The sequence below is a fragment of the Solea senegalensis genome, linkage group LG14 (assembly GCF_019176455.1).
Source record: "Solea senegalensis isolate Sse05_10M linkage group LG14, IFAPA_SoseM_1, whole genome shotgun sequence".
NCBI classification, from domain to species: Eukaryota; Metazoa; Chordata; class Actinopteri; order Pleuronectiformes; family Soleidae; genus Solea; species Solea senegalensis.
The window spans coordinates 9,298,554-9,316,964 of record NC_058034.1 but is presented as its reverse complement, the minus strand read 5'-3'; the positions used below and the strand labels follow the sequence as shown (position 1 = coordinate 9,316,964).

The following is an 18,411-nucleotide window of genomic DNA, read 5'->3' as shown; positions in this document are numbered from 1 at the left end:
ATGAAACACAAGGATTATTATTATTATTATTATTATTAGAAGCACAAGGAAGAACATTTGTCAGCAAACGAAGTTGAAGCAGCTGAGGTCAAGCGATTTTCTGCTGCTCTTCTTTATGTCCAGTAGATGGCGCTATAGTCCCACCTTGTAACTCACCCCGAGCAGAAAATGGAATCAGTCTGAACAACAGTTTTAACATATTTAATTTATTGTACACATAGAAGTTCAGGAAGGCAGCGTGAAACAATGCATTAAACAACACCATTGATTTGGCACATGAAAGAAGAGACGTGTCTCTGCGTCACGTCTAGTTTAATAATTTACAAATCAATTTCAAACACGAAAAAGTAATAAAGGGCAGAACGTCTGTTATTTTAGGTCCAATTTGATAATTAAATAAAAAAAAAATATATATATATATATATATATATATATATATATATATATATATATGTATTTTGATCCCGGTATAATCCTCAAAAAGAACATTGTCATCTGTGAAACATTTCCATTTTACTAAACACAATTTGGAGAGGACTCAGGTCTTTTTATTATTTGTTTATTAATCTATTTAAGAAACAGAAACATTTTAGAAATGGTTAGTGCTACTACACGTCCTTGTTTTATGGACATCTGTACAAAAACAAATCCTCCCACAGCATTTCCAGAAAACGAAAGCATGAGTCACAGGATACTGCAAAGCTACTAATGTTGACTATTATTGTACAAGTGCAGATGTTCAGGCTTTGGTTGCGTCGCATTGCGTTGTTCATCTCAGGCACTCAAAGCAACACGGCACATTTTTAAAAAGCCTGTAGTACTCCTCTTGAATCTGAAAGAACACACACAAGAATATAAACCTAAATATAATATAATAATAATAATAATAATAATAATAATAATAATAATAATAATAATAATAATAATAATAATTTGTACAGCACCTTCTCAAAGTGCTTCATAATACAATTTAAAAGTACAAATACAACAATAAAACATAACAGAGTGGAATGAAAAGGAAAAGCCTGAAATCAAAAATTTACTTTGAAATAAAACAAACAATGCGAATAAAACAACACAGAGTGGAATAAAAAGGTTGTTGAAGGCTAGAGTAAAAATATTTTGAAAATATCTAGTGAGCTGGCTTCCCTGATAGTGTGGATAGTGTGTTCTAAAGTTTCGGGGCGTAAGTCACAAAGGCGGCATGCCTTTGTGTCCAATTTTCTTTCGACTGTTGTGGGAAACCTCAAGTGTTCTTTGTGGTACATAGCTAACGGGGGAGTTGGCCGTGTCGCTTGGTCCTAGCCCATGAAGTGCTTGGTATACGAGGAGGAGGAGGAGCTTAAAGTTAACTGTAAATGTTACAGGGAGCCAGTGTAGGGCAGCTGGACTAATGATGCTTTCACTTCCTGGTTTTGGTTAATAAACGAGCAGCAGAGTTTTGGATGAGCTGAAGTCTGTCAGTGGATGTCTTTGGGACGCCACTAAGAAGTACATTACAATAGTCAATCGCTTGAGATAAAGGCATGTATTTGTTTTTTCGTATCAAAAAATATCTTTTAATTTCATTTCATTTTCAAATAAAAAAAGTAAGTATTTCTCAATCAATTTGTTGAATTTTTTAACATTAAAATGCTCTTTGTTTTAAATATCTATCCAACTAAATGAATACCCTTTAAAATGCAACATCAAGAGAAGCCCTTATCATCATGGCTCTTACCTTTCTGGACAGCACACAGAGGAAGATGAAGATGAACATTCCCTGGAAGGCGTTGGTGATGGTGAACAGATAAGCGGTGAGTGTGGTCTCGTGGAGGATGTGCAGCACTCCAAAGGTCCAGGTGGCTCCCAACACAAACAGCAAGGCCATAGCACCGCGAGCGCAGGACCTGCCGGTGACCAAACTGACTTCAGCAGAGTGTCGGGGTTTAACTTTCAACTTCGCCACGTGTCGACAAAAGCCTACCTGATGTTTTCATAGTGGCTGACTTCAGGTTTTTTCACTGCAGTATGCCGGTACACTTTGTACATGATTACTCCAAAAGCCAAGAGATTAACCTTCAGTGGAGAGCGACCAAAAAACGAGCACGAAAAACAATCAAGAACAACTGAATATTTATATTAGAATCCATACTTTGTCATTTGAACAAACAGCCATTTACAATCAGAACTCTGGACTCACCAGAATGATCAAGCAAGCCGGTCCGATGAAACTCCATATGAAATTATTTTCCGTGCTCAGCCAACACCTGTAACACAAATAGACAAAGTCTTATTTTATTCAGTAATTTATTCATAAGATCTTGTTGTTGCATTCGTGATTATGACAGTATTGCAATGTCAGAGCCTTCCATTCCTGACAAACACAATATTGTTCGGAGAACCTTTCGCTTCTCACAGTGACAAACAAACAGGTTTTTCCAGACTTCTTTTTTTGTAATGGTGAAACTGTATTAAGACTTTCCATGGTATCCAAAAACTTTCCAGTCTTTATTTTAATCCATTAAATCACTTAAATTTCTCCCAGACAGTCTGAGCTACTTCAACTTCAACCATGTCCCTCCTGGCCAAATTGAATCTCCGTATCTCTTATATTTCTGTCTTCCCTTAAAATTCAGATTTAATTATTTTAAGGACTTTTGAACCTTTTTGTACAATAAAAAAACAACAAAACACTTACACTTTATCAGTGCCATAATACTTGGAACCTAATGTTACTGAGATGACCACCACCACTGCTGGGCTTCCATAGCCGAAGATGTAAAAGTTACGATGAAGGAAGCCTTTGTTGTAGATGACGCCGACCACTATCAAGTACAGATGGATGCCCTCGATACACATCCAGGCGAAGGCGGCGAGGAAGAAATAGTGCAGCAGCCCTGCAATAACAGAGCAGAAAAGCTGCCAGGAAGAAACAGAGAAAAGAGGAGCATTAAAGTGAGACGGGAGAGATTTTACAACTTTATGGAGGCGCAAGATTAGTGTTGCTTTGTGCGTACGTGCACTGTGGGTTTGTTTGCTCATGTCAAAAAGGCTTCAGATAAACGGAAATAAATGGTTAAAAAGTAACACTGAGATAAAAATAAAATAAAACTAAAAATTTAACATACCAACTGAGTGACCTCATTTCATTGTAATATAATGAAATAGCTGACACACAGACACATTGCTCTGTAGTGTGAAACTTGAAGGTCACCTTGTGTGTGTTCATGTTGATCCCCACCAGGAAGATAAACTCTGCCATGAAGAGGCTGCAGCACAGGTTCTTGTGGATGGTGGTTCTCGTGCTCTGGATCTCGCTGAAGAACCAGAAGGTGAAGATGCACATGGACAGACAGATGAGGGAGATGATCATCCCCAGCTGGGTTATCCGGGTCAGGATGGTATAGTGGGCCACCAGCTGACAAAAGCAAATGGTGAGGGAGGTGTTTCATTCGCAGTTCAGGGCATGCCAAAGTTGAAATCTGCTGTGTTTTCCGCTTGGAAATCACCTCATACAACAGGGATATGGTGTAAAGCTGAGGTTACACCAGACATACAAAGGAAATGATGATCTTTTGTATCAGATATGAGCTGGTTGAAGTTATGATACAGTTAAACACACAACCATTTCTAATTTCTTGAGCACAACATGCTCAAATCTGGGCAGAACAAAAAGTAGACAACTCAGAGCTATAGGATGATGGATATAACAAAAACAAAGTATTCACAAACACATGTTTACATTATGGCACACATTCACTCACATTGGCTCGCCCAGAGGACATAAGGAGGGCGAAGTGTGTCAGGTGACTGCAGGAGCAGGTGGTTGTATTGCTGTTGACGTGGATGGTCTTGCAGCCGTGAGTGGCCCAGTGGCCCTGCAGGCTGTCCGCCTCGTACTCCCAGAAGGCGCACTTCGTCACATCAGCTTTAGTGTCTATGAGCTTCAGGGGATAGAGAGGAACAGAGGTGCTGTTAACTCTGCACGAGGCCGTTTTTATTAGTTATTGCGCTGCGCTGCTTTGTGATACCACATCACCAGGGGTTTGAAAAAAACAAACAAAAAAAAACGCTTTTGCAGGCCTCACCAAAGTTGCACTGAAAGTTAATTGGAGGCCATCCAAAGTTTTCAGAAAGTGCGTCGGAGAAATATTGGGAATAAAATTTATACATTTGGTGCCGTTTTTCTGTGGCATGTGCTGTTTTGTTGTATTTCTTAATGATTTAATATCGAACATAGCTTTGGTCTTAAACCAGTGTTTTTTGTATCTGTTAATATTATTCATACACGTAATAAAATATATAATATACTGAAAATGCAAAACAACACAAATGATTCAATATTACTTGAATGACAAAGATCCACAACAACCACAGTTGCAGTTATAATTCTTGTCATAATCAGGAAGTCTTTAACATAAATTTTAACTTTTAATTCTGTGTGTTTGTGTGTGTGTGTGTGTGTGTAAGCCCCTTAGTTCTCTTGTATCGCAGCATTGAAAACAAATATTGTAACAGGTGTAGGGGAAAAGAGTGCACCATGAGAAAATACCATCCAAAATACCGTCTGCACCAAACTCATGATTGTTGCTCTTTAAAAGCAATTTAGAACAAATGTCACTGCTCAACATAAATCAACACCTTCTTTGTTATACCAAGGCCTCAAGAGTCCAACAAAAATAATGATTTCACTTCTCATACATTTTCATTATCTACAAAGAGAAAATACCAGGGCATTAACATTTAGGGTAATTTCCCCCATTAATCACGTTCCGCACCTTTCCCCTGCCGCTGTGCTTTACACAAGAGGTCACCGCAGGAATACATTTGGGGCAAAACCTTAAAAAAATAAATAAAATCATAAAACTTTATACAGCGCAACTCCTCCTCTAAAGAGCTAAAGAGAAGGAAGTAATGTGCTCCAGTCTCACAGGGACGTTCATATCTGGACACTGGTGATTCAGATTTAACAGGATCACATTTAAGAAGCAGGGGAGTGAAGAAAAATGTTTTAGAGCGCAGACTCGGATCGGTCAAATGACAGGATTAATATGAATAATAATAATAATACTAGAATCAAATTAGCTGTTTTAAAAGGCTGCTCTTATTAAACATGAAGTCTGTCAGAGATTGTTCACATCATTACAAATCCCACTCTGTATAAAATGAATAAAAAAGTCCAGACCAAAAAAAACCAGACATTGTGAAGCAGCCTGAAGGAAGCAGCTGATACCTGTGAAGAGAGACAAAAAAACAGCCTCAGCACTCTGTGCAGTCTTTACCTCATTGTGCCTCAGAGTGAAGGTGACGTGGTCAAGTTGGTAAACGTCAGCAGGTTTGATGGCCGCCGCAATGACTTGGGAGTTGACAGTGATTTCCCCTGTTCCTGAATACCGCGAGTAGTCGGTGACTCCGGGGTCGTCGCTCGGCTTCAGGATGTCACCGATGCCGCCGTAGTGCACAAACACCACTGACACACTTCCTGTTGAGCAAAAAAATGGAATTCAATTAACACAAATGATCAAATATTATAAATAATATTTTTTTTTGTATTGTATTGCTGCTGTGTTGAAACAATTTCCCCTCAGAGATGAATAAAGTATTTCTATTCTATTCTATATGCAATTTTATCAACAAAACCAATTAGCATCACTATTTTCTCTGGGGGCTTGACATGTTTCTGCATCAGACGTTGCTGTTATCAGTTATTGTGGCCATAATTACAAAGACTTTGGGACGGGCGACAGAGCAACACATAGCAAAACAGTAGTCTGCATTTTTCAATCTATGTTATTTAAAAAAAAATCAATCAATCAATCAATTGCAGTGGGTTATCGTACCATTCTTGTCCCCGTCTGGTCTCAGTTTTGGAGTCAGACTGATGTGATCTCCTCCCATAGAGGCTGACAGCTTGGTTTTCGTGTGATGAGCATCGAAGGTGAAGAGTTTTAGTTCTGCGATGGGAAACAAGTCACACAAGAATTAAATCTCATACTAGAGAGCTCATCAGAACATCGCTGTACTATTGATAAACTAACCCATTTCACTGGCTTTGATTTCAAGCTCAGTTGGAGTTTTGTAGTTGTTGGCCAGTGTCAGCACACTCTCTTCAACAGTGTGGAGCAGCTTGGTGATGGCATGTTCCCTCTGCTCTTCTTTCATTCTGCTCCAAGACACAAGTTCATCTCTCTCCACCAAGTTGTTTACTGCTTTCACGAATGTCTGTTGAAAACAAAGAATGTTTTGAAATGTGATTAATAATATGATGAAGCACTTGTACTGCAGAATGTTTTTACCTTGTGGCTTGCACAGCCTTGCCTCTTTCATTAATTACAGAGCACGGTGCGCTCAACTTGAGATGAGGCATTCCTTCTTCGCAGAGTGTCAGGAATGGTCGTGTTGATTATCAACATAGTAACCTCACTGTTAACTTGTAGGGTGTGTTTTCTTTAAAAATGCTTTTTACAACGTGCAAAGTGGAGGCAAACAAAGCGTTAAAGTGTAATAAGTGGAAAATAATGAGTGCTAAACTTGCCAGCACCCTGAAGACGTTATATTCTGATGTACTGTTTCCCAAAGGTTCCATCACAGGACTGTTCAGCATATGATAAGAATGAAGTGGACTGTGTGCGATACAATTCCCCCAAACCACTTTAAAGTATAACTGTATTTCAGGCAGAATTCCAAATGTTTAATGAGAAACAAGAACGGTAAACAATGATTACTGAAAGAGTTGAGTTGATGACTTCTGGTTTGACAATGTAATCCTTTTCTCCCGCAGCCAGCGTTGATGCAGAGCGACACAGGGCCTCAACATATGTAATCACTTCCACCGAGGTGAGGTCACCAGATGTCTGCTTGGCAATTTCCTTCAGAAGACTCTGGGGCTCCGTGAGGTTGCTCATCTAGGCCACGGAAAAACAAACAAACAAAAAAATAAACAACTATATCTTGGTATACAACCCATTTAAAAGGATGAGTGTATACAGTGATTGTTTTTTTTTTACAGTACTTGTTTTATTTCTCAATATACATCAAATCAAATCTCTTTTAATTATATAGCCCAAATGTACAAGTCGCAGTTTGCCTCAGTGGACGTCAATCTGCACGTGTAAACCCACTTAAGCAAACTGTGATTTGTAAATTTGGGCCTTTATTTGATTTGATTTGCAGCTTCACAGTTTAATACATACCATTTGAAGAATAGTATGTATTAAACAGTGACGCTACTCACTGCCTGTGTATCAAAGACGTAAAAACAACTACTCCCTTCGCCTGTAGGTGACACTGTAGGGATGTTGTGTTACTTTCTCAGCTTGGACTGTTGGTGATGATTGCTGCTGCTTTGCTTTGTCTCAAATAAGATATTTATTCTGTTCAGTAAACTTATAACAGCGATTGTTGCTTGCAAAAACATTTTCTGGCTATTTTGCTCAGTCAGGACTGTTTACTTTTCTGCTATTGTTCACCCCGCTACTACATGGTCTTCCTATTTGACAGCCATTTTCACAAAATGTGCAAATATGTTGATGGTCACTCTACCTTTAACATTTTGCTGTTGTTTTGAATCCAGGTACAATCAAGCATTGAGAAGGGCGAGTATAAATATGGAGGTATGTAAATTTAGTCCCAGCTCTTGTTGTACTGGCTAAAATGTTTCAAGGCTGTTTCCATCTCATCTCTGTTTAAGTGTCATAATATTTACTTTCACCTTATTTGAAGGAGGGGTACTTACATGTTCAAGTGTTTTGTTAACAGTCGCTGTGATGCATCCAGCGTCATCATGACAGTACTTCTGGGGATGCTCTGGAAAACAACAATTGCCCAAAGTATCTGTTTGATTGCTGCGCGTGTCTCTCCATGAACAAACCCAAAATAAAGAACGCAAGAGTAAGGTCTACATTTTTACAGAATGCTGCACGTGTATAATGTTCCCTTTGCCATCATTAGAGTTAAAAGACACATCAGAAGAAGTGAGAGTGCACAGTTTACTTGATGTGTTGTGCAGAGAAAATCTACAAAAAATGATTGTTCAGCCTGGTGAGTGTAAATATCTATGAGTTTGAGTTAAAAAAAAAAGAGTTAGTCTTGTGCCGCAAGTGTGCCGTTCTGTGCCTGCTTCCTCATACCGACCTTTACATCTTGCTCCGGTCTCCGGGTGAAAGTGCTTTGCACCTGTAGTCGGGATGTAATCGCGCTGACAGGTGCAATAGAAAGATCCGTTGGTGTTGTGGCAGTAGGAGTTTGGTCCACAGACTTGTCCTGTCAAGCATTCATCAATATCTGAAAGAAAACACTTCATTTAGCAGTTACATAAATAACTCATTTACATTATTAGATCGATGCTTTATAGGGCCCGAGCACAAAAGTGCCAGGGCCGACAAACTACAAACATCTGTCTTTAGAGTATCTTCATCTCAAGATGTACGAAATAATGCCACTCGCAAATATCTAATAAAGTCTTTACATTAATACTGTATAATTGCACATCTGGATATACAGAAAATCGGCACATATGTCTCCCTGAAAGGAGTGGTACATGCTGTGTTAATATAAAAAAAAATATAGAAATATTTTGACTGAGAAAGTGACTGAGTTGGACATTACCGTGGCATTCGGTGCCTTCGTTGGGCAGGAACGTGTCCTCTCCTGATGTGTATCCAGAGACACATGTACAGTAGTAGCTGCCTGCTGTGTTGGTGCATATCCCCCTTTCCCCGCAGATATTAGTCACATTCTGGCACTCATTGTCATCTGTGGTGAGGATATGAGAATATATAGTGAATCATGTTATTTGCCACAACAATCTTTTGTCTCTTACATGATAAATAACAGAAGAAGAAAATGTCACTTTTCCTTGCAAGCTGACCATGTAAGCTGATATGCTGCAATGATAATGTGCTCATATATAAAGCACACACCAACATCAGCCACTTTCCTTTTTCCCGTGCAGGAAATACAAAAGGTATTAGTTTTGATAAACAACATCCACATTATTATCCAGATTTGCACCAAATTGTATTTGTTTCTGATTTCAGAACCCTGAGTGGTGCCTGATTTTTGATTGCCATGATCTGTGTTATTGACAATCGCTCTGTCTCGCAGTGTTAAAGAAAATGGGGACAACCTCTCTCCATTGTCTGTAATCAGATCCACATTAAAAGTGAATGCGTTCTTTCATTGATCATGCCCAAACACTGCAAAAATGTCATGGAATTAGGTCCAGGAGTTTTGGGGGTAATTCTTCAAAGAGAGAGAGAGACCGACAGTAGAGACAGACAGCACTGTTTTTGGTGTAGGTGGAGTGTAAAAAGAATTGGGGGCTGGGGTATCTGAATTTGATTGAGCTCAGTTGTGGTTTTCTCCCAGGCTCCACTAAGTTAGTCTAGTCTTGATTAAAGCCTTGGCTGTCTTCTTATTATTCATATTTCTGATTGCTGAACAGTTGTTTGCCTCCATTTGATTTAAATCTCAAATATTTTTGATATTTCTGCCTGCAGCTTCACAATGCCCCAAATATAGAGCAGCTTGCTGCAGCTGCCTTTGTCCGCTCATTACGTAAAGTGCTTTTCCAGCTTCAGTTTTTCAAACACACCTCTTGTCTCTGCTCATCCAGTTTATTGGATATGACCTGATGGTCAGACTTTCCACAGTTGTTTGCACTTGTCTAGTTATGATGGATGCTTTGCTCTTCCTATCTGCTGTACCTTCTGCACAAAAGCTGTCCTGGAAGGGGAAATCCTTTGCTCTGATGAGGAAAGTCATTTTATTCAAAGAGGAAATACCTCCATGACACGGAGGGCCCTTAACCCATCATGGCCAAACAAACATTTCACCGAGATATTTTATGATTCCCTTTGATGCCTTGTTCTGTTCTGTAAATATCATGTTTCTTTGTTCTTGAGCAACGTGAAATCCCTAAAGTACAGGGGCCAGCTTTTTACATTTTACTTCACATGAATAAACTTTTTTTTTTTCTAAAGCAAAAATGAAATTCCCAAATATATTACAATTTTACATTCAAATTGTATATATGTATATTACAATATTTAATTTGACCAGTTTCTTTAAAATAATGTTCATCTTCGAAATCTTTTTCCCCCTTGTCATTTCAGATCCCAGTGTCATTGTGCTTGTCTGTTTTCAAATCATTCTCCACAGTGTTTGTATTAGTCACATTCTGATCTACTTTTGGCTCTTGAAATATGTAAACTGTACTGTGATGGTGTTCAGACTTGGCGAGGAAACAAAATGGGTTCTGGGAAATGGAAACAGTCCTGAAACATGGCCTGAGTAACAATGCTGACCGGCCAGTAACTTTAATAAAAAGAGCCGTTCCATGGATGTTTGTTTTTACACAGGGCACAACTTACATTTACTATGTAACTAAAACAAAAGGAAAAGAGATAAACCCAAAAAGACTGTGCAGTTAATTTCAGGTTCTAATTTGAGAAAACAAAAAAAAGTGCTAATTAGTCATGAGCAAGTTTTCAAGTTAGTTTTCATTCCTACATCAGTGTAAATATAATCTAATACAGGTCAGGTAGGTTTGTGTGTCTATATTCACCATTGCAAAATGTTGTTCCATCTCCGGTATATCCACGGTTACAGAAGCAGGCATTGTTTGATCCATTCAGAGTCTTGCATATTGCATCTTTGTGACAAGAATCACAAATGTCAGAGAGACGGCATGGGTCCATCACACTGGAGAGCCATGCTGCGCAGAAAACAGTGCAAGACACAAAAAGTGTGTAAGCTTAACATGAACCATGTCATTGATATTTCAGACCATTTTTAATGTCACTGTGGCTTTTTTTTTCCCAAAGTGTATTTCTGGTAAAAAATGTTCACTTTATATCTGGCAGCTTTAAACAGTTACTTTTTTAAAAAAAATGTTAACAGCATTCAACTGTTAGATAGCACGCAGACAGATGTTTAGAAAGTAGCTTAATTACAAATGTTTTGGAAATAAAATAAAAGCCACACATTAAAATCATGAAAAAGTTGCGCCATCACAAAGCCTATACACCGAATAAATAAGTACACATCAGCAGACATGTCCGAGCACAACACCTGCCACGACGTAACCATGATAAGTTCACGTACCTGTCCAAAGTACAAGTTTCATTGGTGACCTGAGCGAAGACTCCATACTTGCCCTGTGTCTGGATTTTACTTTTAGCACAGAGTGTAGTGGGCTGGCTGGTGACGCAGTCCATTTCCTTGCATCAGTTTTCCTGTTTCCCTAAACCTGGCCCTTCCTGTCTTGGTCTACAATCTGCTTTCAAAAACAGGCGACCTGCTCCCTTCAATAAGCTCTGTATACTTGCAGCCATAGCATTTTGCTTTTATTCGGCTCCACCTTACACTTATTACGAAATTACTTTTAGTAGCATTAGACTATTTCATTTGTGGTGACGCTGTGATACTGTGACTTAAAGTATGTTGGAGGCCTCACTGCCATTGTTCTCCCTTGAATACGAAATGTGGGCTGTGCAAAAACAGGTCATAACAGCACAGAGTGGAAGGAGGAGCCCCTCCCTTCCACTGAGGACTGTACACAGATTCACACAGACATTCCAGTGCTGCATATCTTCTTCTGACTATCTCAGTGTTCTTCAGACAAAGGCCTGAAAAGTCATAACTCTTTCAGACTTCTGCTACCGACACAAATGTTTATTACATTCATACACAGAACGTTGTAATGCAGATTCTTTAGTGCAACGTTTGCATCTCGGTGTCGGTGCATCTAATATGATCAATTATTATATATAACACACATTGTTTAAATAAGATGAAAACTATGTGAAAGAAAATATTCCAATCACTCAGGATTAGTTTTAGCTTTTTTTTTGTTCTGCTGATTTCCCTTTAAACCTCTGGTCTTTCACTTTCAGTCTGCCTTTTATAAAGTTTGCTATTGTTCCCATGTCCAAGCACAGTGGCTTAAAAAAACACATTTCTTTCAGCATCTGTGTTGCAGAGAAGGCCAATATAAACAGAAATGTAAGGCAGTGCTGCTGTGTGTCTTTTAAAGATAAGCAATTAAACAAAACATTCGATTGTTGGCATGCTGACACCTACCATGGACTAATGATCCCATTCCCTGTGATGGAAATGAATGTGTCTGGTTGTTACACTTTATGTTGGTGGGCTACTGAGCCCACAAAAAAACTATTTTATGAGAAGAAGCTTAACTATTAAGGCTTACAACAATTCAAATGTGAAACTGTGACTACAGTCAAAAAAAGGGAGACGTAACCATTCAGGTGTAACTGGGATCTTTTTGAATTACCTTCCACTTTTTTTTGGCACACAAACACATTCATCGATGAATAGTTCCACTTGGTAGATACGTTCTTTGTTGACTGTATTGCCATCTGTGGAGGCGGTTTGAATTGCTTAGGCAGGGCGTTCAGTTTATCACCAAGAAAGACAGCTGCTTTGAATGACACCATTAGAACTGCTCTCCATTACTGTCCTGGGAAAGTGCGTGGTGAAAACCACATCTGAATGTTCTGCTCTGATACTTGCCTAACGGTAAGGAAGGAAGTGATGTTGTGGGGAACAAACCTGGACTGATTGCACCCTTCCTCCTCCGCTTTTTTTGTGTCAGGAAATATCTCATTTAGGGAGAAATTCGTAAAGCTCGTAAGAGCCTGCTTGCTCCACAATGACATTACAGAAAAGACACCTAGGAGGAGAAATCTCTTCAACGGTGTGGAGGGAGTCTTGTGTAAATGTTTCCTTTTTTCTCCCTCATGGATATGGAAATTTTGTCTCTACTTGAGGATTTTGTGTGGGTTTGTGTACGTATGTATGAGTGTATGATAGCAAATGAAGAATGTTTTTCTATTCAGGTGATAGAGTTTTGCATTACAGACTACACTGGAGCATCCATGTGACACTTCTCACACATATCTGTTCTGATGTTGACCTTATGTTCAGCCATGATGGGAGGACTGAGCGCCGGGGCACAGATGGCAGTAACTGTCTCATAAACTTGGAGCTCTTGAATATTTCAGTGGACAAAGCAAAAGTGTGCTTTTTGCTTTGGTTCAGAGCTGCCAGCTGCTGTGTGTAGGTGTACGTGTGTGTGTCAACAACCTTGTAGAATTTACTTTAAATTCAATTAAACATCAGGTCATACAGCCTGAACTTCATCAAGAGGGAAAACTAGAAAAAAAATACCCATCAGGTATAAAATGTGTAAAAGGCAGGAACTTTAATTTCTGTCAAAAATTAGTCGTCATTTTGTTTGTCAGAATCTGAACAGGGAAGATTAGAGGATCAAGAACATCTTACAATCCCTTAAAAAGGCAACTTATGACAAGAATTGCTATTTGGCTGACCAATTTTAACCAGAATATCCATTTTTTTTTCAGCTTAGTTGTTTTAAACTATACTTTTGAAGACGGTACTCTTCACAAGCTGGAACAATTTGACAAATAAGTAGATATTGACCTAAAAAAAAAGAGGTTGGGTACAGCAGAGCTATTACCCAGCTAGCTTTGCAGCTATCAGTTAGCTAGCTTTGTTAGCAAAAACAAAACCTGTTTCAATTTAGCAAATTTATCTGTGACAAGATGGAAAACTGGTGCACTAGTAGCCCTAAAGTTGCTGTATTAGTCAATTAAACTTCCATCCACATTGCCAAATAACCCCAGTTAAACTAAACCTGGGTACAACATAAAACAAACAAAGCCCATTTTCCCACCTCCCAACACAACAGCAGCAACATACCGAACAAACAAACCATTTAAAATAGTGATAGAAAAGACTTGCCGTATGCTGGTGGTCTGGCTGTGAGTGGTTAATAAAACCACAGTAGTCGGGATGATCTGGCCTCATACTGAAACCTCCTGTGTGGGACCAACCAGCTCCCAGGATCCACCTCATCTCACACAAATCAATCAGTTAGTCATGCACACCTGCAGCTCATCATATACACAGACAGACATGGCAAAGGAAAGCACGGCCCGACGGTTGCAACACTGGTGAACAAGTCAGAATGGTTAATGGACAGAAATGGACCTGACTCACGAGTGACTTGCATGAATATGGTGAGTCAGAGCTTTGTCTAATATTCAGAGAACATTGAGGCCTACATATTGAGAAATGTCTCTTTGTGGTCCGACTACACAACCACACGTAACAGAGAAACGTTATGATTAATTGGAAGTCATGTTTCAGGCCACCTGGGCTAAACTCCTGAGGCTAATAGCAGCCTTTCTGCTAAATGACTTAGCCTTGATTTTAGCTAAGTCAGAGTCTGTTATGATTCTATGTCCATGTTTCTTTTCCTCTGCCCTTTTCTTTATATGTTAAAGTGTGTGTTTGTTTTGGTCAACTTGTGATGTTTTTTAAGGTAGTGTGACTTGATTGTATCACCTTAAATAACAAAATGCAGGACATACTAGCATACATTGTCTTATCCTGTTTACTAGCAATGCTGTAGACATGAAAGCAGACACAAGGTTCAGCAGGTTCATGTCTGAAAAGTAAAGTAATGTTTGGACATGGGTTACTGTACAAGCCACACACTGTATTGCTACCATAAATTAAGAGATTGAGCTGAAAAGCAGAGACTTGGCTTGGGGTTCATGCAGCTGCCTGCCTGGCGGTCAGGAGTGTTGGGTTTAGGGACTCCTTCCACTCACATCCAGACAATAGGAACAAAGACGCAAACAGCATTTTCATCCTCACTTGGGGAGTTTGCCACATGGCTGTCATATTTCATATAGAGTGTGAAAGGCCTGATTGTTATATAACTTGCTTTTAGTATTTTTGACCTTCATGAACTCTCTTTCCAAGTTGAATGTGAAACACTGTATTAAACTGTTGATGTTTATGTGAGTAAGTAGTTTAGATAAATCTGTGTAAAATGGATTCTCATCACAGAAAGACTATTTCTTCTGTTTTTCTTTCCTGTTTAATATTGCCATATTTTTTATATCTTGTTTATATGTCATATTTCTTGATTTTTATCAACACAGCCTGTTAAGCTCCAGTCAAAGCTGGTCTGTATTTTGGACTATCATTGGATACTGTTGATGGAAACCAACAATGAACAAGCCAAGCAAATTTCGACTTTCTGTGATTTATAGTCCAGAGTGCAATTCAAGTGGGTATGGGGGAAGAGCTCCCAATGAAATAACATAATCTTCTTAATTAAGAGTGGAAAAAATAATCAATGCATCACGGTTTTCTCGCCGGGTCGACACTGATGTATACAAGTTGTTAATGGGAATTCTGGAGGCTCAATAGCCAGGTATCCCGTCTTAACCGTTCACTACAAGGCAAATGCCTTGTAGTGAAGTCTAATTTTGTGGGTGAGGTAGACTATCTAATGAGGCAACAAGATAAGTGACTGAAGGCGATGTGTCTTTGAATGCCTCTTAGTGTTGCGTATAGTCTTTGAGCATTTGTTAAGAGCATGATATAAATACAATTTATTATGATCATTTGGATCAGCATTAAATACCAAACTGTCGGCCAAAACCTGTCGTCTTTATTTTTCCTTGAAGCGACACTATTTTACAAATAGGCACTGATTCTACTAAAATATGATATGTCATAAATTCACTTTTACTGAGTTTGTGGGAATGGCACATAGAATATTGGCATGATTGGGTCTTGGGTAAATCAAGAACAATGTGTATCAAGTACAGCTGAACAATTTAAAGTAAAAATAAAACAAAAAAAATAGATTAAAATGGAGCATTTCATCCTCTTTGGTGTGTGTTTCAATTATTATTGGTGATATTTGGGGTTTGGTTGGTTACTTTCCATGTCTGTATTTTTTTTAATTGTTCGCCTTTTGTTCACATTGTACTACTGACAAATACTGACTTTACTGCTTGTGCAGCTGTATAAATTAGATATTTTTTCCTTTTTACTTCTACTTTTTGAATTGATTTTGTAAAAGAGAGCAATTCCTCCAACGATTGGGTGTAATTTACAAACGAATTTCCTTCACACACGACTGCTTCATAAAAGCATTTGTCCTGACTCAGACTGAATACAGTTCATTGCTCCTATCCATATTCCATACTTCTTGAGAAGACATGTGTTTTTCATTTTCTCACATAGAAATTTCCATGTTCTCTCTTCTTCTTTGGTGCTACCAGCCTCTTGTTAGGTAACCAACTGGAGCACAATGACAGTAAGCTTCAGCTCGGTCAAGGATAAGGAGGGTCATGCTGAGAGAAAAAAGGTTTACACTCTTCCTTTTTTACAAATGCACACAATAAAATGTTTTAGTATTTTATTTTTATGTCAAGGTTTTCAATTGTGTTCAAACAGGAGAGTGAGATCACGTGTAAACCATCTGAAAAGTCTTTTTTCTTCCATCTTTGGGGTAAGAGGGGCTGCAACTATACATTCTTGTATTTGTTTATTTTTTGATATTTAATTATTTAAAAGACTTTCACAATTATAAATATGTACTCAAAGATATTCATAGTTTAGTGTATCAGTAAATTTAACAAGATGAATCATTTTAAATACAGTTTTACCATTTCTTCTTATGATATAATTTCACATTAGTGTACATCTTAGTCAAGTCAGTCTTTAAGTTGCAGGTTATTAATCATACATGGGTGCATGCATGCAGGCACAAACAGGTAAACAAAGTTTCTCACATATGACCTCATACACCTGCCATTTGCACTTCCAAAATTACAACATGTTGTGGAAAAAATGCATTGATAAGTCCTGGCATGACGTATCCTAACCTTTGGTGTGATTGATTTACACAAAGCTAAAGGTGAAGCCATTAGTTTCTGGTATGAGATCCCTCTGTGAGGCCGAGTCTGAATTTATAAAATTTCAAGGAGCTCAGATAATTTAGTTTGAAGTGCCCTTTTATAGGTTAGGTCACCTGCAGTGCACGCTCCAAATTGAATAAAGAACAGTAATAGAAAACAGGATGTCAGGTGGGCTCCCTGCTTATAAAATCATTAACAACAATGTGTCTTTTCTCATAAAGGAGCCCATTTATTCTTGGGAGGAAATGTTATGAATGTGTTGGGAGCAACTCAATTTATTTTTCATTAGGAATCAACTTATGAATCATTAAGAGGGTAAATAGCAGTATATGTACATCAGCAGTGTGAACTAACAAGCCTGTTCAATAGACTGATACATATACACCAAAAAACGTTATTTTCTAAGAGCCAATTTTTTATTTTGTAGCCAAAATGATGTAAAATAGAGTGAATTTACTTTATTCACTTTGTGATCTGTAACATGGTCGAGAAAGAATGTCTTCTGAACGGAAATAATTCTTCATGTTTCAACATTAGCTGTCAACTATCCGTGTGCCATTTCATATTCATTCCTAATTTAACTAAGATCTTGTAAATTCTGTGTCTATATGTTTTTGAAGAGCGCGGGTTAAGAGACGGCACCCTGTACAAAGGTCTCACGCTGATCGCTTTGTTTGGGTTCATACGAGAGTCATGCAGCATCGGTGTCAAATCCTCTTCATTCGTAAGACTTCCACAGAACTTCTCTCAGCATGAGTCACGCCACATACGGCAGGAGGTAGAAAACCTTGCCTAATCCCTTCTGTGCTTTTACAAATATCTATTTTTCCCCAACTGAGAAGATCTGCAGATTACTGCTTCAACCCATGTATTTGTACACAATGGCTTATTATTGTACCCACATGGAGGGTTTCCAAAGGCCCACCAATCTGATTTATGGACAAACAACATTTTTCTGAGAAATATTTCTGTTTACAGCAAACGCATAACATGGCGTCTACAACGGTTCATATTTAGTATTACATTTTCCTATGAAATACTTTTTTTAAATAAAATTTTATAACATCGATTTGTAAACATTTGACAATAGCGTAGGTTTATTTTGGGATTAGTATTTTGGCAATTTTTAAATACCTTTTATTTAATACAAAGTATTATACTTTCTGGTTTAAACGGTGTTTGACCGCATTTGTTTTGTCAACGAGTTACTGAACATTGAGATATTTTCCAGATAATGGCAGTACTATATGCTTTTTTTGTGGCCAGTATATCAACATTTAACAGCTAAAACTATTTACATTGTATTATTTTATTATTATATATATTTGTTCAATGAGGATTATTTTTGATTGCTTTGAACAAATTTAATTTTTTTTCCCTGTTGGAAAAACTTGTAATTGCTCCATGGTTTGAAAAATAATTATAATTGTGTGTGTGTGTGTATGTATACAGTATATGAAAGTAAGCTATTTACATGGCCAAATTATTGGTCACGATCACTCAACAAATAGGCATTTTCTCGGTATGTTCTTCTATTTTCCAATATAATGGAAATAGTTGTTGAGTTCAGCCATAAAGGACCTCACTAATTGGAGTCACAAGGTTCTCACCTGACCCAGTAATGCAATGATAAACACTCTCAGCTCTGTAGTTTTAATGC

At 38.2% G+C, this 18,411-nt stretch overlaps 1 protein-coding gene across 1 annotated transcript; it reads right to left on the bottom strand.

Moving 5' to 3' along the window:
* Nucleotides 1–190: 190 nt before the first annotated feature.
* On the bottom strand, nucleotides 191–11,172 carry adgrl4 (adhesion G protein-coupled receptor L4). The gene is made up of 16 exons (XM_044044122.1): nucleotides 11,089–11,172; nucleotides 10,550–10,699; nucleotides 8,590–8,736; nucleotides 8,116–8,265; nucleotides 7,718–7,788; nucleotides 6,708–6,887; nucleotides 6,021–6,204; nucleotides 5,823–5,936; nucleotides 5,265–5,464; nucleotides 3,747–3,926; nucleotides 3,197–3,400; nucleotides 2,681–2,901; nucleotides 2,183–2,249; nucleotides 1,967–2,058; nucleotides 1,721–1,889; nucleotides 191–832 (listed from the first exon to the last, which is right to left on the bottom strand). The coding sequence occupies exons 1-16, from the start codon at nucleotides 11,132–11,134 to the stop codon at nucleotides 770–772; spliced, it is 2,238 nt and encodes a 745-aa protein (XP_043900057.1). The 5' UTR covers nucleotides 11,135–11,172; the 3' UTR covers nucleotides 191–769.
* Between the last annotated feature and the right edge of the window lie 7,239 nt (nucleotides 11,173–18,411).